We start from the raw sequence: 22813 nt of genomic DNA, 5'->3' as shown, positions 1-22813 counted from the left end.
TGATATGTTATCCTTTCACACCTTATTTGTGAGGTTTATTGTACTTTAAGTCTTTAAGTTTTGTAATTTCTACAAATAAATCATATATTTTTAAAAAACGGGTCAAGGACAAACACAAACTAAACATTAAGGACAAACTAAACGGTACAAACCCAAACTGGGGAATGAGACAAATGGGGTTTAAATACACCGGGAAGGAGTGGGTGATTGGACACTGGGGAACGAGACACACGTGGACACAATGAGGGCGGGGCTCGCAATCACACAGAAGGACATAATCAGGAACAGGGAAGACAATAACAGGGACAGGAAATGCAGGGAAACAGAGGACACGAGAGACAGGGACTTCAAAATAAGACACAAAACAAGATACAAAAAATCCAGATCATGACACTTTCAGAGAGTCTCCTTCTGAAATCAAACGCTTGGACCAGGATCCAGCCAGATGCCAAAGAATTTAATCAAATTCCTTAACCATCAGCAGGACGTCCTGTATGATATGACTGACGCTATCGCTCACATACTTTGAACTAATAAAATTTCTTTTAAAATAACATTTTAAAATATTAAAACTCAAAAACTAATTCTGATTCAAAGTTTATAATGTATATATATATAGTCCATTTCATAATGTATTATATTGTCTTTATTATTTTATTTATCTTACTGACTTATTATATCTAATGGGGTTTTTAAAAACTGAAAATAACAATTTCCCTGGCAATTTGTTTTCTCAAAAAGAAACAACAGGAGGTGTAACGTGAGTGACTGACATAGTGAGTGAGTGACATAACTGATAACTGATGTTTCTGGACTCAAGAGAACATACTACATGCTAAATAAAGTCCACAAAAAAACATCCTCATAGATCAGGGTTGAGTCAAAGTGCTCTATTGCACTGTGAAATGGAACCAGACCAGATAGGGAACGGATCAGAAGTATCACTTCCCACCTGAGTCGGACTGGCTAAACAAACTGAGGCTTGTGAACACTTCCCTATTTGTGAAATGATTTAAGAACGTATACGATGCATTAATGAATCCCCAACTGATTGTTCAATTAAATATTCAAGTTGTTTCAATTGTTAGCTTAAGCCTTCTTCAGTCAATGTGTGTATTGTGTCTTTTTCTTCACGCATACACGTCCCATGGCTTTCTCTCTGGTCAACACCAAGACAATGCTAATCACAAAGAAGAAAAGGGTCCACCGGATCAACTAATCCATGTTTGCATTTTGCTATTGGCCGTACAGCTAATGCGTCACTAGATCATCGGAGAGGGAAATACAATTAAATCCAACAGTGCTGAAACTAAACACTGGTTGGTTCGTTTTAAACTTTCAACTTATTTCAAGAAAAACACATTAGTTGACAGAACTAGGCATTTTAAATAAGAAACATTTAACAAATAAGTTGAATAAGAAACTCATTTTAAAAAACACTGATCATACTGCCAGTCATACAGCCCTATTCATCAAGTATTCTTAACTTTGCACATGATGACGCTGGCGATGACGAATGAATTCCACTCACTGACCTCAAAGCCAGTGATGGCTATCTGGTGCATGGAGTCGTTGACAGACTTGATGATGTCCAGCATGGTGGATAAAGCCTCCTCCAACTCAGCCGTCCCCTCTCCCTTACTGCACTTCAACATTTCCTGGAAAACAAGGAGGGGTCAGAAAAGATTGAATTAGGAAGGATTAAAAAAAGAATAAAGACTGACGCTGCCATTTGCTTCCCAAAATGATGTTTTTCCATCTGAAATTGTTGTGGTCGTAGTTGTTGTCAAAGGTCACAACACTGGGTGAGCAAACCCCCAATACCTGGGAACTGGGATATGATGGGGCTGTTAAAGCTGACCATTATGTAAATTAAGTCAAGAAAAATCATAAATGTAGCAGCAAACAACTATTTTCTATATAATAGTGGAGTCATGTCTGCCTGACGAGTAGTGCTAACCTGCAAAAGAAATGGTGGTACCTCCAGACTGCATAAAAAGGGCTGTTCACAAAATCTACTTCTTATAAATACATTTAAAACGTTATGTTACTGGTATAGTGCAATGGTTGCAGTGCACTGGTTGCAGTGCATGCCACAGAGAATCAGAATCAGAATCAGAATCAGAAACAGGTTTATTGCCAAAGAATGAATGTTTTCACAAACAAACGAGGAATTTTTTTTGGTGGAAGGTGCAACATTTGGACATGACAAACAACAAAGGAGGAGGAAGAGGAAGGAGGTCGTGGTCATGATGGCCAGCCTCCTCGAGGGGGAGGACTCGAACAGGGAGTGTCCAGGGTGGGAGGGGTCGGCGACAATCTTTCTGGCCCGCTTCAGTGACCTGAGTTGGATTCAGGCTGTGGATTCAGGCTGTGGGACCTCTGTTGTACGTCATACCCCTCTCTGTCGCTCCTTCGCTCCTGACTCATACAAATAAAATTACAACTACATTCTTTCTCACTGTGGCTCCGAGCTCAAGAAAAGCTTTTAGGAACTCCTGTGGGGGATTACATGCAACATGCAAAACTAAATAATAATAATATAATAATAACTTTATTTATATAGCATCTTTAAAAACAATGTTTACAAAGTGCTCCACAGAGAGTCAAAGCAAAACAAGTGGAATAGCAAGAAACCAATATTACATTTAAAAGTATATATTAAAATTAAAAATTAAACATAAATTAAAAACCAAATAAATTAAAAATAAATTAAAGACAGACAAACTAAATTAGGGGAACCAAAGTTCTGCATAAAAAGACTAGATCACTCAAAAACTGTTCTATAAAAATGGGTTTTAAGAAGTGATTTAAAAGAAGTTATTAATTCTGCGAGCCTTATCCCCTCCGGTAGGTTGTTCCAAAGTCGAGGGGCTCTAACGGCAAAAGCACGGTCACCCTTTGATTCAAGCCTTGACTCTGGAACGGCCAGAAGGGCCCCACCGGAGGATCTAAGGCTGTGTGCTGGCTCATAAGGGGCTAACATGTCAATGTTATAGCTTGGAGCCAGTCCCAGGCGTGCTTTAAAAGTGATCAGCAAAATCTTAAAATCAATTCTAAAACGAACATGGAGCCTGTGGAGAGAGGCCAGGACTGGGGTAATGTGATGTCGTCTGTTAAAACCAGTCAGAAGCCTAGCTGCTGCATTCTGGACTAGTTGGAGGCGGGAGATGTTTTTTTGATTGAAGGAGGGAGTTGCAGTAGTCCAGTCTCGAGAAAATGAGTGCATGAATGATTTTTTCCAGGTCTGACTGTGACAGTATGGGTTTAATTTTTTTAATGATTCGCAATTGAAAGAAGCAGGACTGGACCATTTTTTAAATCTGCGATTCAAAGTTTGATTGCGAGTCAGACATTACACCCAGATTTCTGGCAACAGGTGTTAAATAGGCAGCCAGGGGACCAAGTTCACTCTCGACGAGACCGGTGTTATTGTTTGGGGAATTGAAGAATATCACTTCTGATTTTGAGTTATTGAGCTGGAGAAAGTTTTGTGCCATCCAGCAGTTAACGTCAGAGAGACAATTTAAAACAGCAGCTAGGCTCTCTGGGTCACCTGGTCTCAGCGGAAGGTATATCTGTGTGTCGTCTGCAGAGCAATGAAAAGATACATTGTGTCGCCGGAGGATTTGACCAAGTGGAAGCATATAGATAGAAAATAAAAGTGGACCTAAAATTGAACCTTGTGGTACACCACAGGTAATATTAGTAGTGGAAGACGAGTGATTACCTATGGTGACCGAGTAAGATCTATTTAAAAGGTACGAGGAAAACCAGCCAAGTGCAGTGTCCTTGATGCCAACCCAGGTTTTGAGGCGATCAATTAAAATGGCGTGATCAACTGTATCGAAAGCTGCACTAAGGTCTAAAAGAATTAAAACTGCGCTCTCCCCCCTGTCTGCTGCTAAAAGAAGGTCATTCGTTACCTTGAGGAGGGCGGTTTCTGTACTGTGAAGTGCTCTAAAACCTGACTGAAATTTCTCAAATAAGTTATTCTAAAAGTTGCGTTGAAACCACTTTTTCTAAAAGTTTTGATAAAAAAGGAAGTTTTGAAATTGGCCAAAAATTGGAAAGAACAGATTGATCAAGCTTCGGTTTCTTTAAAAGCGGCTGTATGATAGCATGTTTAAAAGTTGATGGGAAAGTACCACTTGCTAGGGAGCTATTTATAATTAATAAAATACTTGGCCCTACAGTGCTAAACACCTCTTTGAGGAATTTTGTTGGAATAAAATCAAGGCTGCATGTGGCAATGCCCTGGACTGCAATGGACTGAAATATCCGTCAAACATCATTTGAATAATAAGAGCTTGTAGCCCAATCAACGAAGCTTCTCAACCAAACAGCGAGACAGCACACTCTAAAAAAAAAAAATTTAGTCAACTTAAAAAAGTGAGGCAACCAGCTGCAAAGCCTTTTTGAGTTCACTCAACTAAGGGCTAATGTGTTGTGTCAACTTATGATAAGTTCACTCAAAGTGATATCTTAAGTTTGCCAAACGTAACATTACTATTCAAACATACTTATGTATTTAAGTTAACACTACTTAAAATATTGCATTTGATAGTTACATCTACTCATGTACTTAAGTTCAGAACACTTAAAATATTAAATTGGAGAAACTTTAAATTGTGTGTTCTTGTAGATTAAAAACATACATCAACAGCACTTAACATTTTTTGTTGAGAAATGTTTTGTTGAGAGAACTTACTTTTAACTAAAAATGTTTTGTTGAGAGAACTTACTTTTAACTTAAAATGTTTTGTTACTAAATTTCACTACCCATTATTTGAGTACACTCAACATTCTTTGCAACGTTGCCTTCATTTAAATTAATTAAAAATGTACACCGTTTTCTTTGGAAAAGTCAACAGTTAATGAAAACAAACTTCTTCAAACACAAAATGTTTATTAACAATAACTAAACATTTGTTTGCATAACTATATGAATTCCAGGTGTCAACACTTGAACATAGACAGCAGAGGGTCAACATCCTTAAAAATCAAAATGGCTGCATAAAGGGAAAAAAATAAAAAATTCTGTTTCGTGAATCCAAAATCAAGGCCTTGAAACAAGCTTTGGAACATGGTTGTGACACGTGTGTAGCCGTCACGAGTAGGTTCCCCACCCCTAAAGCACCAATAAGCAACAAGTAGCCAGAGGGATATTCGGTAATAAGGTTTATTCCGACAGCAGACTGTGTCTCTGCTCTCCACGCTCCTCTCCTGTCTGTCCAGCTCCTTTATGGAGACAGACTCAGATAACCAACACAGATCGTCATCAGCTGGACTGATTACCAATCAGTCCAGCTGATGACAATCAGACACCGTCTCCTGAACCACACCCCCACTCCACCCACTCTGCAGCCGAGCCTTAACACCCCCCGCTGCCACAATGGTATATGATGGAACATATATACAACACAGAAGGACAATGGCATTCCCTTGAAACTGGGCTGCTTGAGAAAACAAGCATACAGAGACTATAATAAATATTCACCGCCTCTTTTACATTTTCATTTTTTTCCTTCCCATTCTGTAACAATACAATTTAAAAGTCAAAAGACATTTTTATGCAGATTTTAAAAACTAAAATATACCACTTTCATACAAGAGTCACCTCCTACACATTAGTATTATAGTATTTCAATCTTCATAGTCTGTTAAATTAAATAAATAAATTGAGCAAAATACAGGGAAACATTTGCTCTCATGGTACAGGCTCCTTTTAATTCAATAAGTGACAAAAACCTGAACTGGAGCAAATCTGCCATTAAACAATGGACAATATCCTTCCAAATCTAATCCATATCTAAATATAATAAACAAACAATGGTATCAAAAACCAATGTATTTTAAACAGGGGCTAAAGAAAATATTTTTATATTATTTTATTATTTAAAATATAAGATTAAAGTAGTATATATATGTATTTACATATATATATATATATATGTATTTATATATGTATTTGTATATATATATATATATATATATATATATGTGTGTGTGTTTACTGACATACATGCGCAGTGGCCTTAGTTACCTCAGCAGATGCCCAAACCACTATATTAAGTTTTCTCAACTTAACATTTTTAGTGGATTCCACTCTTTATTAATGAAATTGACATTTTGAGTTAGTTCAACTTTTTTCAAAGGCATTTGTTGACTCAACTTTAAAAAATGTGTTAGGACAACAAATTTGAAGTTGGGCTTTTTAGAGTGCAGGCGTCAGAGTTCACTTCAGCGGACAGCATTCTACGTGTGTACCTTGACTATGAGTTGGTATTTGGTGATCCTCTGGACCGGCTTCAGCAGGTAGGCATCCAGGGACAGTTTGTGGTCCAGTTTCTTCTGGCATTCCTGTCGTCACAAATACCGAGCGGTCTCCATCAGGAGGGGAACGAGACAAACCTTCACAAGCTGGTGTTAGAGCTCCATGCTCATGTCAACACACACAATGGGGACGCAACAATAATGGTGTGTGTGAGCGCGTGGGTGTGGGTGTGTGTGTGTGTAGGGGTGTGTGTACATGTGTGAGTGTGTTTAGGGGTATGTGTGTGTGTGTGTGTGTGTGTAGGTGGGTCTATGTGTATGTGTGTGTGAGTATGTATGTGTGTGTGTGTGTGTGTGTGTGTGTGTGTGTGTCTGTGTCTATGTATTGTGTGTGTGTGCGTTTGTGTGTGTGCTACCTGAAAGAACAGGCTGTCTCCACACTGTCTCCAGAGGACTTCAGAGCGGGGTTTGTTCTGACAGTACTTCTCGTACACCTGCAGCTCTTCTTTCTGACAACACAAGGACGTGTCTGGGTGAAGATGGGCCTACCAGTAAATCAACTCGGCAGTTTCTGGGCAATTTTAGCAGCAGTGGGTCGATCTGGCACATCTCATCTCCTCATTCATTAAAGGAGTCCATCATGACAAGACAACCCGTATTTAACCCTGTTTACCACAGAAAATGCAGACAAATGATTAATTTGCTGTGCCAAATATATGTTGATGGATGACATACTGTAATTTCTGTTTTGATTATGGCCACAGGCAATTCTCTTTCTCTCAAATCCAAAAGAGTTTGGGTTGGTCAAACATAGCGAAGGACTTAATCTAATCCAAAAGTGTCCAAAACAACATCGATGACCGTTGGAGGGGACCAGCGACCGGTGCACGCTGTGAAACTGTTGCACTTTATAACTCTTTCAGGAAAAGATGGGGGTTTGTGGGACACATTCAGGATGTTTAAATCTGTATTATTATCTATACTGTTTTGTTTGAAGCCACAGTTCATGAATACAGGCTGTGTGTATTTCTCCTTGGATTGAGCAATTTGATACTCTTTTTACAATATGGGACCTTCAAAGTCGATGCTTCACACACGCCAAAAGAGATGCTGTAGGTCAATGCAAGGAGCTATCCATCTAGCTGTGAAGGGGGTGGCCTATGATCATAGCGTTGCTCTAGATTCTCAAACATCTTTTTGCTCACCTCTGTTGTACGATGCAGACATGGCGTTACACCAGTGAGGTCGCTGTCTGCTACCTGCTATCCAGCCTGCCTGTTACATGTCTGCCGGACATGAGAGAGCCTTTTGATCACTTTAAGCTCAATACAATAAATCCCACACCTCATCCTGTTGCTTCCTCGTCTGTCTGCATGATGGTTTGTTTCCCTGCACTGACAATTGTGACAACTTTAGTCCATTGACGCGTGTGTCTGCACTGAACTGGGTTCCTTTTACACCCTGGAGAAAAGGTTGACCCATCGTCATTGTATAAGTCACTCTGCACGACCTCCTCTCTGCACCGTCTGTGAACGGCTCACTTTCTGAGGGAGGACAGTTGGAACGGAAGACCTACCTGAATACGGAAATTAATATAAAGAAGTAGAGACCAGATGTAAAAAGGGATTCAAGAAAAAAATATATACAGACAGACATAGAAATAATCAATTGCAAGTAAAGGTACATGTGAAGTGTACGGATAAAATATAATTCCACGACGATGGTACTCACCCTTTTCAGAAAGCAGGTTCCCACCAGCTCTGGTTTCTCGGCACAGTTTTCCAGCTCCCTGAGAAATGTCCTGCAGGTACATTGTGAACAAAGAGAAGGAGACCACACACTGTCATTGTTTCTTTGGCGGGCCGGAAGCGAAATTACTAACGTGTGTCAGCAGTTTTTAGATTCACAACTTCAACATGCCTTCAATTCATTTGCCGGGGTCGTTTTGGGGTAAGTTGGCCGTTAACTTCTACTCATTCAATTCAATTCAGTTGAGGTTGTATAGCCCAAAATCACTAAATACAAATTAACCTCAGAGGGCCTTACAATCTGGACACATATGACATCCCTGACCTTTGACCTCACATCGGATTAGGAAAAACTCCCCAAAAAACATTTTAAAAACCTTTCAGGGGGAAAAAAAGGAAGAAACAGATAAACTAAGCATTCACATGCTCGTTAAATATGAGCGCCGTGTGAAAACCCCTTTCCATTTTAAAATGAAACTCTGACAATTTTTACACATTGGTATCAGACTAGTCGTAAGAATACAGTTCTCCAGTTGTTAGTGTCTTCTGTGTCTCTTTGGTGCTTTGTGAAGTCCTGTGATGATGTCATTAAGGTCATCTCAGTTTGAACCTTGAGACCAAAAAGTAACAGGGTGTGGGGCTTAAAAGATGTGGGCATATTCCAGGCAGGGAGCATCTTAGAAAATAAAATATCCTACTGATTGCATTAAGGATATAATACCTACACAAATGACTGCGCTGTGTTTCGGAGATATCTCACAAAAACAATTTGTGTGTAATCACGAAGCAGGGAAAGTAAAGAGTGCAAGTGCGTTGAACAATAAATGGTCTTTCACCCAAGAGACCGCTATGCACGCCTGTGAAAAGCAAAGTTAATGTTGATTTATTTGTCAGGTAACTTCTGTAGTTATTCTAACTCAAACTGCAATCCTTTCCTAAGTAGTTTCCTGTGAAGACGTAAGTTTATTTAGAAAAGATTGTATGTATAATGCATATAATGAGAACAAAATGGATGATGATAAATTGAGTGACTAAAAGTATTATTATATAATCTGTTGTTTTCTCCCAGCTTTAGGAAAGTGCAAAAATAAATCAATGGTGTACTCTTGGCCCTCGAAATGTAAAAACCAAGGAGTACAAAGATGAAGAGTTTAGAGAGGAGGAGATGAAAGAAGTGGAAACAATCCCAGGCAGTCTAAAGACAGCTCCACCTCATACTTTTACCAGTTACTGTGAAGAGATGAGAAGGAAAACAAGTAGCTAGAGGGAGAGGAAAGGAAGTGTACTAAAAAGAAAGAGAGGGAAAGGAGGCCTTCAGGGACTCTGCAGACGGCCTGTAATGTCTCTGCATTCGGCTGCTTGGTGTCAGTTGCTTTGGAGGACTATCTTCTCAACACAGACACCTTTTTTTGTACGTGGAGCTCAAGCACACATGCTACACAGCTCTGTAAATTACAGAGTGGAGCTACGATTTGAAGAAGTAACCACAAACCACTTCTCCCCAGCTCAAATGTGACTGCATGCTGCAGATTCCCAAGAATGCAATGCTCAATACAAAACTGGATTATTTGTTATAGTGTCTGCAAATCCTTTGGAAGGGAAAAGTGGAACAAATCCACCTTGTAAAACATAAATGAAGGGTTAAGTAAACCGCTCCCCTGAACAGCAGTGATCCATTCATAGCTCAGCAATGGACCAGCCTTGGATTCCTCAGCATGCTGGAGTGGTGTGCAACGTCAGCCCTAAAAACAACGGTCCCGAATCATGAAACGGCATTGCCAATAAGCTTCCAGGGAAACGTTATTTATTATTTCTACATTTGTTTCGAATCTAACTCCGTGGAAATCCTTATCGAGAAGAAGTTTAAGTGGAAACCATTAGTCAGTGTTTAAATGTATGTTAAATGTTAGTTGCATGTTGAAGTGTCCATGAGCAAGACACTGAACCACCAGTTGCTCCCCGGGTGCTTCACAGCAGCCCACTGCTCCTTAATAACTAAGGATGCATTAAATGCAGAGAATACATTTCATACATGTATTAAACTATATGTAAACTATATGTCATATGACAATACATTAATATATGTTTACAATCTGGTTTCAACTGTGTCCACCACCCTGTAGATCTTAGGGAGATGTGGCATGTGCCACTAGATCATGTTCCCTGATAGTTCTTTGTTCAACTCCCTGACGAGGAGTTCAGCTCCAGGTGTGTCTCGTCCCACACCTGATCCTAATGATCTCCTCAGGGAGAGGGTGGAGCCCTCCGGCATCTCTAATTACCCTGCCCCTCTCCCCCTTGCAGTACATACCGATGTACTTATGTTAAGGAATAGAACGTTTATTCGTCTTCTCAAATGTAGGCTAACATTGTTATTCTTACCTACAGTATTAGCCTAATATAACTCCCAAAGCCAAGAAGTATGGGCAAACTACATTTAGCTGTGGTATTACGGGTTGTACAGGATGTTAGAAACAATCTCTTTCAGGATCTTACAGCCCAGTCTCATTACCTGAGGCAGCATTCTGAAAAAGTATCATTGTGTCCTCAAAGCCTTTTCTTTTTTAAAGAAAAAAAACATTTTATTTAATTTATTTTTACATATGTTCTAAAAGTCAGCTGGACTCGTATAAACCATAAATCATGGAATTCATAATAATGATCTGGCTAGCTGCAGCTGATCTGCTTGTGAATTGTCATTTCACTGTAAACAGATTGCATGTCTGTTCTGGGAAGAAATGTGGTATTGTAAAAGAAAAGTATTTATTTTTTATTTTAATTCAAATTTGCTTAAATTTAAAATTATATCTTTTTAGAGGCTGTGACATGAATTAGGCACAGTTATAAAACCCAAAGTAGAATACAAATTACTATTGAGTTATTTATGAGTGCAACAGGAGCGTTATGGAACAGAATTATAACCATAATTGTTCCATGTCTCTTCATGGTCCTAATCAACAATGGTAAGAAGAATTTGCTGATTCTAAAAGGATAAAGCGATTCATGTTGCTGTGTTCTTTGGCTCATATCTCGCTGATGCTTTAGTGTCGAGGGATTTGGAAGAAGTGTGTGGAATCAGTGCGAATGGTTGTGCTTTTTACTATCAGGCTTTTTCTGATAGCAGAGAAGAAGAAGAAGAAGAAGAAGAAGAAGAAGAAGAAGAAGAAGAAGAAAGCAAGGGTCGTTGGTTCTGGAAAAATGTTGAGTGGGCCGAATTCTGATAATCATATATTTATGATTATTTGAGTTTTCTGTTGTATTTTTTTTTTTTTAAGGCTTACTGATTCCTGTAGCCCAGGCTCTGTTGTTTAATTTGATGTGCAACATTAATATATTTGCTTGTTTTTTATGGCAATAAAGACCCCGGACCCCCTAGCAGAGACTTACGATTTGCGATGGTTGAGGTTGAGGCATGTGTTCCAATGGTCGAGGATACGGTCGAACTTTGGGCAGCAAGACGCTGCAACGTTTTTGCTAGTTTTTCAAATCCAAGGTTACCAAGACGGCACAACCCATTGGAGGGCCTCTCATATTTTCAGATCAATAAGATTTAATTTATGTAACATGAGCTGCTCAAATCATTGACTTGACTCAAGATTTTAGCTTTTCCCTCTTTGGATTAAAAGGCTTCAAATATAAGAAGTGTTGATGGGCTCTCTGACAAATAGGGTTGCAATTGAACTAGCTAGCACAACACAGCCACACAGAATAGATTATACAATTAGTCTGTGTGTAATATGTGTGTGATATTATCTTTGCTCTTTGTCTGTATGAGGCCTAACATCTGCTTTCAGATGCAGAAACATTTCAAGTGGAGGTCCCAGAGATGCACCGCCTTGACAGTCTATTTGATGTTCCTCCCACTACTTAAATAATAGATCTTGATCCTAACGTGGGAAGACACCTAGAAGTCACTCAACCAGTTACCCTTTGTGTGTGACTTCCTTCAGCAAACAGACCAGCTGGAACACAAACTGTGGATGGAAGGATGTGAGTGGAAAGATCAAGCCCGGATATTACTGTATTCATTTCACAAATTTGCATACAAAGGCCATATCAGTTTCTGATGGTAAAGATTAAGTAAATATGTATTAGAAGATTTTGTGTGTTGTTTTTACATATATGTAATGATATTTTTCACTTAACTTAAAAAAACAATGATCATTTTGAGTAACATGTCATTCAATTGTAATGCATAATAACAGTGATGATAATGCATTTTAAAAAAGGTGATGGTGTATTATAAATTCATAAAACTCAAAAAAAGTGTTACCACAAGTTTATTTTTGAGGGAAGCTAAACAATGCTTTACTCATTGCATTTAGCTTTTGACCAATCAGCAGAAAACATGATCTCACCCTGTGACCAACTCAATATATTCATGTCTCCGATTTGAACCTGTGGTCACTGATATGATATGTGGCCAAGATAGAGTTGAGCATAAGGCACGGCGATATACAAAATGCATTCCACCTACCTGTTATGGAACTCATATATCTCTGGCAGGTTGCCGAACAGCACATCCCTTTTGTTATCCAGCGACGGAGGGATGAGGTGGCTGAGCTCTGAATTATCCAGCTCTGCAAAATAACCCTGGAGAAGAAGAAGAAGAAGAAGAAGAAGAAGAAGAAGAAGAAGTCTTAATATCTGTCCAGCTGCAGTGTCAATCTGGCTACAAATGGACAGCTGTGGTAATGATGGTGATCTATAGATGACATACTCTAATGTGCAACGCTCTGTTCATGTAATCAATATAATACAGAATAAATGCTGGAGTTCAGCTTTCAGTGCGTGTGTGAACCAACATAAAATTGATCCCAGGAGATCATGTGGAGTTCAACGAGGAGTCTTAAGGTTGGATTTATGAGGGAAATAATTAGATTGATATTTCTATTAAAAGGCAATCAATGCAGATATTGAACTCAGCGGTGCACCAGTAGTCATAATGTTATTGGATTTCTGGATTTATTTAAATTAATAATTTCCCTACTGAATTTATAAAATTGAATACTGAGAGCTACATCTCAGACGAGCCATTTTATGTTCTTCTATTATAATTAATAATTTTACTACAAATGTAGACTACTAAACACTATTCACTAATAAAAGTGACCGGCCCTCTGATTGGTTTACAACCAACTGAACATCCAGTTCAAAGTCTCTCTTTGGAGCCAGTGTTTGGTTTGTCCGTTCTGGGCCACCGTAGAAAAATGGCGGACTCCTTGAAGAGGCCCCGCTCTCTATGATATGAAGGACCCATTCGAAGCATAAAAAAACAGTAGTTCTTACTTTTAGGTCATTACAGGACTGTCTCAGAAAATTAGAATATTGTGATGAAGTTCTTTATTTTCTGTAATGCAATTAAAAAAACAAAAATGTCATGCATTCTGGATTCATTACAAATCAACTGAAATATTGCAAGCCTTTTATTCTGATTTATTGCTGATTATGGTTTACAGCTTAAGAAAACTCAAATATCCTATCTCTAAATATTAGAATATCATGAAAAAGTATACTAGTAGGGTATTAAACAAATCACTTGAATTGTCTAATTAACTCGAAACACCTGCAAGGGTTTCCTGAGCCTTGACAAACACTCAGCTGTTATAAATCTTTTTTTTTACTTGGTCTGAGGAAATATTAAAATTTTATGAGATAGGATTTTAGAGTTTTCTTAAGCTGTAAACCATAATCAGCAATATTAAAAGAATAAAAGGCTTGCAATATTTCAGTTGATTTGTAATGAATCCAGAATGCATGACATTTTTGTTTTTTTAATTGCATTACAGAAAATAAAGAACTTTATCACAATATTCTAATTTTCTGAGACAGTCCTGTATACACAAATGAAAACATATTTATCCACATATTGTGGCAGACCAGGGGGAAAAGCAGAGCAGACAGGGCACAGGAAGCGGATCCCAAAGCTCAGGTTGGGGGAAGTGATCCACGGGGTGTACTTCCCAGTGCAGGTGCTGCAGCCAATCGGCACATGGGAGTGGTCACACCTGCAGCCCATCAGCTGAGAGAGAGAGAGACTGTGTCTACTACCGGACACTTTACGAAGTACACTGCAATACAGTGTACTGACATCTGTAGTGCACTCCGTCGCTGATAAGTGCTGTATCAAATGGAACACTTACGTTAACCTCTTGGCGGAAGTGACGGACGCAAATCTGTTCACGGCACCCGCGAAATGAAGCCGGGAGTGACAAACGCAAATCTGCTTGCGATACCCGCGAAACTTAAACTGACAAAATGAATGCACTTCTTGCCCTCTTTGTCCCTTGTTTACCCCTTTCTCCACCCCATGTGGAATTTACGGTCCACCCCATTTACGGTCTGTAGCTTCATGGTCTACCGCTTGTGCTACCGTAGCCATCTCGTCCGCCATTGTTTTAGAAATAAAATGAAAAGCTGGCGAAAGGGCTCCTCCTCTTCCGCTACGTAGCCAAGATGGCGCCCGTTTAGGGTGAGTAGTGTCCATCGTTTTAAACTGCATTTTTTGCCCGTTTGCAGTGCGCCATCCGGGTACTTTCAGTGCACTGAATTCTGCTGGTTTTGTCAGTGTGGCGCCCGAAGCACTGAAAGTCAGTGCTCGAAGTGCTCAAGTGTCCGGTAGTAGACACAGCCTATATCTTCCCTGCACTGGAAGGCATCGGGAGAAGAGAGCTGCCTGAACAGGACACGAGAAGGAGCGATGGAACCTCAGGAGAGGAGCCGCAACAGACCGGAGGTTACTGGACCCTCTCACCTCTCTCCTCTGCTCTGCCCACACAGGAGATCGGAACCGTCTCACAGCAGGTGTGAGACCGAAGACCAAAGACCCCGACCGGGAAGAATCCTTTATTGCGGTTATATATTTTGGAGTCAGCTGTAGCTTATGGGGAGAGTGGTCTTCCTGTAACCACTAGGTACACGGTTCGAAGCACACTCTCCGGCTAGTTGCATGTTGAAGTGTCTTTGAGCACAACACTGAACCCCCAGTTGCTCCCCGGGCGCTTCACTGCAGCCCACTGCTCCTTAATAACTCAGGATGGGTCCAGTGCCCATGGAGATTGGCCCATTTACCAAAGGATGATAAACAGTTAAACCAGTATCAAAGTAGTGGCCTATTAATTATCTGTTGATCAACTAATCGATGAATTAACTAATCATTGCAGCTCTAATGTCCATCAGGCTGAATTTGACTTCAACAACAGGAGAATAACTAGAAGTAAGTAAAGAGCAGATCTCCATCAGATGTGTGTCCTCTCCCAAAGAAGAGTTAGATCTCAGTCAGTCAAACATTTAAAATATTACATATGACTGGTAATTATGATGTCAATGCAATTTAAAGGAAGTTAATTAATGTTTTATTACAACATGGGTTTTATTTTTACTACTGCGTTAAAATCGATCCAATAAAAAAGTTACACAACCAAACCAATGTGAACAAGCTATCAATTTCGTCAGATTCTGTTGTGGTCAAACCAAAAGTGAACAAGCTATCAATTTCGTCAGATTCTGTTGTGGTCAAACCAAAAGTGAACAGATATTAAATGGGAGTTTTTCATTGCTAGAAACTAAAGAGAGTTAGGGAATATTAGTAAATAGTCAATGTCCAAGTGGTAAATTACCAGATGGTCCTTTAACGGTTGAATTTAAGGTTAAACATTGAAGAACAGCATGAAAGAGAGATCAAGGACTGAGACTAATACAAATTCAACTAAACAATTAAGTATCACATCTGTTTTTGAATGTAAGTCAGTCATGATGCAATATAGAAACGTTCTAGAACCAGCAGACATACTGTACCTCCATGATACTTTGGAGTTCCTCCACATACAACCTCTCGGTTTCAATCAGCTCAGTCATGATGTGTCTGCAGAGGAAGAGCACAGAACGGGGAGATTTCTAACACATGCAGAGAAAATCACAATGAAACCCTTCTAGCTGAATTTCCACTCAAAAAAACATTAAATTATTCATCCATGCACTTTTACTTTGATGGAATGTCTTTGCAAGCTGACAAACAAACTAATAAATCAGAAACCATGATGTTCAGTGTTGGCACCACAGCAATGACTCTGAGGAGTGTTTTGTGGGTATTTGGAAGAGCAGTAAGATCAGACTTCATCAGGATGTGTGTCCCAACGGACAAATATGGCACCATTACCATAGAAAAATGCACTTTGCTGTGGAAAGAGGAGAAGTAATGGAAACAACACCATCACTGCTGCCTTGCATCAGTCTAGTTTACCTCACATTCATTTAGGTTCCAACCTTCCAGCCAATACACTCTTAAAGTTAGAGCAACTTGGCAAGTTCTGATAAAAAACGAGCTAAAAACAACAACTCTCTTGGGTGAGTCACTCAGGATGAACACTACTTACACTTTTTTTTTTATTACTCTGTAATTGCATCCATGTATTCAGTGGTGGCTGGTGGAATTTGTTTTTGGTAGAGCGATCCAATCAATTTCAGCAAACATCCCAGTATGAATCAATGCAAAAAAAAATATCAAACACGTATTTCTACTTCGTAGTTAAATATTTAACATTTATTCCAACACTGACATAATAAGGACATCTTATTCATGAAATTCAGTCTATATATCATAATATTCAGTTTAATATGATATATAAATACCATATAATAAACATTGTATCATATGAATCACATATAATAGAACATGTTTAAATATTAAGTTGCCCCTATGAACCTTGTAAGTGTGCCTGTTTTTATCCTCATTGTATTTCTTCACCTCCTCCTGTGTCCGTCGTCCAGCTGGTAGCGACGTTCACGTTGCCCAATATGGCTTCTTGAGGAGCTATCATGTTTGTCTTGGCATGTCATGTTTTGTGCTTCATGTCTCTTACTCCCGTATCTGTCCATGCTGATAAGTACATTTTAATTAATCTAAACATCTATCGCGTTTGAATCAATCGACACGCGCAATTCGCATTCAAGGCGGCAACGCGACGAGACGAGACGTTGGAGGAAACTTTGGACGAGAGCTTCATGCCAGAACAAGTAAGTCGTCTCTACGTTTTTGAAAATATATGGTCCTTGTTACGCGTGTGAGAGAGAAAGACGTTTGCGAGCCGCAATATTCCAAGATTTTCCAGTATTAAAACTTTCCAAGCCAACAGCTGCCGGCTTTATGTTAGTAAATTGTTTGAACATCCTGAAATAAGACTGAAACATGCTAGCTATGACAGAACTGTGTTAATGTTAGCCGTCTGGTTCTCCATAGTTTCATTACCGTAGTTATCGTGTATCTTAAAGGATGGACAATTATGTGGGCTTCTAAGAATTTGCTAAATCTCTGTCGCAGTTGATAGCTAACGTAAACGTAAAGCAGCGATTTCGCCCAGTAAGTCGTCTCTTGTGAAAATATATGGTCTGTGCGCGTGTGAGAGAGAAAGACGTTTGCGAGGCGCAATATTCCAACAGCTGCCGGTGTTACGGTTCAACCTGAGACCCTGTTAACTGGCGACCTTCGGTCGAATGCGTCTGTTGTCGTAGTTACGGCAGATGTTGATAATAGCAGGAGAACACGCAGCTGTCCTCGCGAATGCCGCATTGTTTAGTTCTACAGTTCAATGTGAAACCTTCTCGTGTCGTGTCTGGTCTGAACATACCGGAGGAGACGATGGAGAAGAGAAAGCGTCCAGCGACTTGAAGCGTCACGTGTTGTTTATGGGTTGAAACAGGAAGTTAGCAAACTGCCCTTCCTTTGAAATACATTTGGTCAAATAAATAAACACTTAATCAACATACAATTGGGAGTCTGTTTTGTGCAAACATGTATCACGTAGCATAACTCTGTAGTACAAAAACCACATCAAAAAATATATATCATGATGTTACGGGATTCAAACTCATGTCTTTGGGAGGAAAAAAGTTTAACTGACGGGGATCTTACCACTCGGCCAAGATCAACACGATATACTCTGTTCGCACAATTAAATAACCTGCACTGCGGTCACTGGTCACCACGAAAAGCAGAGAACCACCAGATCAACTTGTGACCAACACACTGCCGACCACCATGGAGCATGTTGACGTGAACGAAGGAGCACTCTCCAATAGTGATGGCTTCTCAAACAAATATTCAGCTGTTTCAATTCAAAACATCTTTAAAGGGCTGCACATTCATGAGGAAATATTTGTGTTGTTGTCATGAGGTAAACATACACAATGTGGACAATAAGGCCAGAAATGGTCATACATGTATGAATATACAAACATTACACCCTAGGTTATTTAATTGTGCGAACAGAGTATAGAGCGTATTCACGTGACGTCAGAATCTCAATCGCGCCATCTTGGGGTCCCACTTATTAAATGTCAGAAGAAGTTGACCTGGCTATCGTGTCCGCTGTTTGATTATGCGAGAGCCCAGCAACCTCATGTCCTTCTGCATTACCAAAGAAAGATTTGAGCGGTTGGAATTGAATATTTGCAACGCTTTTTCACCTGATTTTACTCGCTCAACACTTTGTGGTTAATTCGCTAGTTACCCCTAGTTACCAGCACATAGCCGGTCACATTCCTGTCAAACAGTTTTCATTTCCGCTATCGACCATGGGACATTAACAACTATTTCTGCGTTATACTTGTTGTAGAAATACCACATCAATCGCCCCGTGTCTGGGTTCATATATGATCCGTCGTCGCACAGCTCCGCCTCCAGGACGAGTGTCTGGATGAAGCCGCTTCCAGCTCATTCAGGACCAGCAGTGCCTGGCTGGCCGTGCTGAGTGCTGTTCCCATGTAGCCAGTGTTTTATTTTACCTTGAAATGAATCACAGAGTAAAGGCAGACATCGCCCGACGGAGTTGCCATGTTCATGGCTTCCTCCCAAGCTTCCATCCACAGTTTCTTTTGCGCAAGTGAAACATTGATTTTCGCTCGGCGAAAAAGCAAAAAGAGATTATTGACGAGTGTCAATGGAAACGTGCCCACAACCCGATGTATCAACAGAAACACATGAGAACAGTCCTAACGCTCATACGCCGAGTGAAGCCGAAGTAGATGCATGACAAGTTGAAGTAATAGCCTGTCTTGTTGAGCTGATAAACCCATATTCTGAATCATTAGTCCCACATCCAACAATGAGGCACAGTACCATAATCACAAGGCACACCGTTTTGAACTGAAATTGTGTGTCCTTCAGGATATAATGGTCATTTCTAAGGGAAGAGCGGCATACAAACAAGTAAAACAATGCCGTGGTTGGGACCCCAACATGGCCGCCAGAGTTTGTTGTGGTCACGTGAGTGAATACGCTCTATATCGTGTCGATCTTGGCCTCGTGGTAAGATCCCCGTCAGTTAAACTTTTTTCCTCCCAAAGACATGAGTTCGAATCCCGTAACATCATTATATATATTTGTTGTTGTGGTTTTTGTACGACAGAGTTATGCTACGTGATACATGTTTGCACAAAACAGACTCTCAATTGTATGTTGATTAAGTGTTTATTTATTTGACCAAATGTATTTCAAAGGAAGGGCAGTTTGCTAACTTCCTGTTTCAACCCATAAACAACACGCGACGCTTTCTCTTCTCCATCGTCTCCTCCGGTATGTTCAGACCAGACACGACACGAGAAGGTTTCTCATTGAACTGTAGAACTAAACAATGCGGCATTCGCGAGGACAGCTGCGTGTTCTCTTGCTATTATCAACATCTGCCGTAACTACGACAACAGACGCATTCGACCGAAGGTCGCCAGTTAACAGGGTCTCAGGTTGAACTGTAACACCGGCTTCATGTTAGTAACGCTAGGTACATTGTTTGAACATACTGAAATAAGACTGAAACATGCTAGCTATGACAGCGCAGTGTTAGCTAATGTGTGTGTCTGAGTGTGTGTCTGTGTGTGTGCGTCTGTCATTCTGTGTGTGCGTGTGTAAGAGTGTGTGCGTATGAGAGTGTGTCTGTGTGTGTGAGTATGTGTGTGTCTCTGCCTGTGTGTACGTATGTGAGTGTCTGTGTTTCTGTCAGCGTGTGTGTGTGTGTGTGTGTGTGTGTGTGAAGCGATGCATTACTTTGCATGCATATCAGTGGAAGTTGAAGGGTAAATCATGTTTGATTAACATTTCCCAGATTTTTCCGGATACCTGCTCTTTTTGTTTGATGAGAAGTAAACACGCCTGTAAATAACCCCATGAAGGGTTTATTGTTTTGAGTTGTTTGACTGTTTAGCATGTTCCTTATTGATTTTGATGTATGCCTTTTATATTGTATTGTTTGAATAAATATAGACATTTTATACTACTTCCGCTTAACAGATAAATCTGACATTTATTTTGAAAGGTTAAAAGGAAGCGCACTTTGTTTTAGGTTAAAATGCGAACTTTATGGTATAGATTATGGACAGATGCGCATTTTATAAAAAAGTTTAATAGTTGATTGGACCCGTATGAGGCTCTGTTAAGGTGGTGATGAGGTGGTGATAGTTTACGAGTTTTAATTAATGTATTGTCACCTAAATAAAGAAAATAAAGGAGCGTCACCAGCAGTAAATCTTCACGCCAATTCATATGATCCGTTACAACGCTTATTGCTGTCAGAATACGCAGGCGAAACAACATATACAATCATAATAAATAAGACTAGAGGACGCTTTTTCCAATTCATAACAGCATTGTAGAAAAGAGAGAACAAACGGCAAAGATACGTTGATTAGAGACGTATTTGTAATTATAATACGTCAAATACAAACGTAATCTGGAGAGAAATACGTTTCAGTCAAACGTAATTTGGAGAGAAATACGTTTCAGTCAAACGTAACTGCAAATTGCATTTTAGGTCTGGGGGAATGTAATTTTTGTGATGCAGGGTTGCATAAATGTACACAGACTGGCAATGTTCAGCAGCTGTTTCAACATGGACATGTTGGTGTTGTGTCAAGTTAGGCACCTGTTCTGTCAGTTGATTGCAGATTAAAACAAATAATGTTTATATATTTGTATTTTATTTTTCTTTATTATCCTAAGTGGGAATTTCTTGACACTGAATTTTTATTTAAGAAAAACAAGAGTTTTTATAAAATTGAATCTTTTATTTGCTAACAAAATAAATATTTTGAATTGCATTGTGGCTGTGATTTGTGATGTATAAAGATTAACATTCATCAATAGAGTATTAAGAAAATATACATAATTATAATAAGTAATGTAATATCATACAATTAAGTAATTGCAAATGAAAAAGTATCATAAAATCTACTTAGTTAATTCATAACTCTAAATGATAGATTTTACTTAATAATTTCATAACATTGAAATTACTGTTTGTGAAAAAGTTAAGTAGACTTTACTTAATTAGCTAAATAAATATTAGTTATGTTTAAGCATAATTAAGTAACAATTACTCTAAAATTAAGTATGTTATACTTAACACTGTCTAGTAGGATTTACTTAATCCTTCAACAGTAAAAGTTACTTAGTTAGTGTTAGTGCAAATTGTTCGAGGATTTTATTAAGTAAATACTCCAAGTTATTTCTTTGAGTGTACAGGAAGTGGAGGAAACGGTTGTGCTTTGGCAAAAGCCTGTAAAAGCAAAAGCAAGAGCCAGACCACGACTCTGGAACCTCGTTAGGACTAAGAATGTGCACAAGTACAGGAACACAGTTTGCTCTTCTTTTGCGCTGATTAGCTGACTGTGTACAAATGTGCCGGCTCTGATTTGTACAATTTCACGCACATGCTCATACACACAGACACAGACTCATCCTCCTGTCGACGTACAGCCATAATTAGGTTTACTGCACATGATGTGTGCATCAGCTGATGCAGCTGAGGACATGGATCCACATATACACGTGTGGAACATTACTAAGATCAATAGTGACAGGAAACTGTAATATCTGATGATGATTGCAGCTACAGACTCGCCACACTTGGTTTTATAAGACTGGCCGCTAATGGGTAATGTTAGAGATACAGTCGATATACTGTGAAACTGATCTAGTTACTTCGGTTTCTTATTGACTCCTTTCTACTCGTGCTCCTGTTGCACTATATTTTATCATTTATTATATTCTCTAATTGCGACTGGTGGCCACTGTTACGCATCAGTGAATTTGGCAAAGTGCCAGTTTAGAGAAGATGTTAAAATATTGGCTTCTTTTGTTCATATACAATGTGCTTACATCATAAATCATTAAAATCATCCTTTTATAATCAGTACTGCAACTGATCAATGATCAGTACGCTCTCATATTTGTAATAGTGTCGTGAAATTTCAAACGATATCCAGCCCGAGCTCCCATATGATAATAGGTGGACTACTTTATACCTCCATATCTACAAACATGACGATTCCAACCTTTTAGTTTTCTTCTCATGACTTTGAGACTTGCTCAATCACAACTTTGCTTGGAGTGACACTTATATATTTTCAAAACAAACTTCCAACATAGGTTTACTTTCTTTATAGGTTTACTTATGCAATTTAGGCTTGAGAAAATATTTAGTTTGGGGTTAAAAATAGTGGTTTTTTTAATCAAATAAGTCTGTGTGTTACGTAACTGGTATACATGACATGACTTGTATCAGCTGCAGAGGGCCACATGTATCTCTTCCTTGAGAGAAAGTGCCATTTGGGTTTCAGTCTGGATGGTTTGTGTGTCGGTCCTGGCTGCAGGATGGTTACATTCAGTGTGGGGACAAGTACTGGCTAACTTTTATTTATCATATTTGGGACTGTGTTTCCTGAAGTGTAATACACCAGGCTACTGTGTGGTGTTTCTTTGCAGCTTATTTATTTAAATGGTTTATTTAATAAGGGAC

At 39.3% G+C, this 22813-nt stretch overlaps 1 protein-coding gene across 11 annotated transcripts in view; it reads right to left on the bottom strand.

Annotated features, from left to right (window-relative positions):
* The window catches only part of mcf2l2 (MCF.2 cell line derived transforming sequence-like 2), a 101243-nt gene that overhangs the window by 38798 nt on the left and 39632 nt on the right, over positions 1-22813 (bottom strand). For all 11 annotated transcript variants that reach the window (XM_056413860.1, XM_056413856.1, XM_056413859.1 and 8 more), the window contains exons 16-21: positions 15822-15888; positions 12502-12617; positions 8008-8077; positions 6693-6785; positions 6271-6363; positions 1536-1658 (exon numbers count right to left, since the gene is read on the bottom strand). In XM_056413860.1, the coding sequence (XP_056269835.1) occupies positions 1536-1658; positions 6271-6363; positions 6693-6785; positions 8008-8077; positions 12502-12617; positions 15822-15888 (562 nt within the window). The remainder of the gene's footprint in view (positions 1-1535; positions 1659-6270; positions 6364-6692; positions 6786-8007; positions 8078-12501; positions 12618-15821; positions 15889-22813) is intronic.

This window comes from Pseudoliparis swirei, chromosome 5 (genome assembly GCF_029220125.1).
Source record: "Pseudoliparis swirei isolate HS2019 ecotype Mariana Trench chromosome 5, NWPU_hadal_v1, whole genome shotgun sequence".
In the NCBI taxonomy this organism is placed as follows: Eukaryota; Metazoa; Chordata; class Actinopteri; order Perciformes; family Liparidae; genus Pseudoliparis; species Pseudoliparis swirei.
This window is presented reverse-complemented; position numbering and strand designations above follow the sequence as displayed.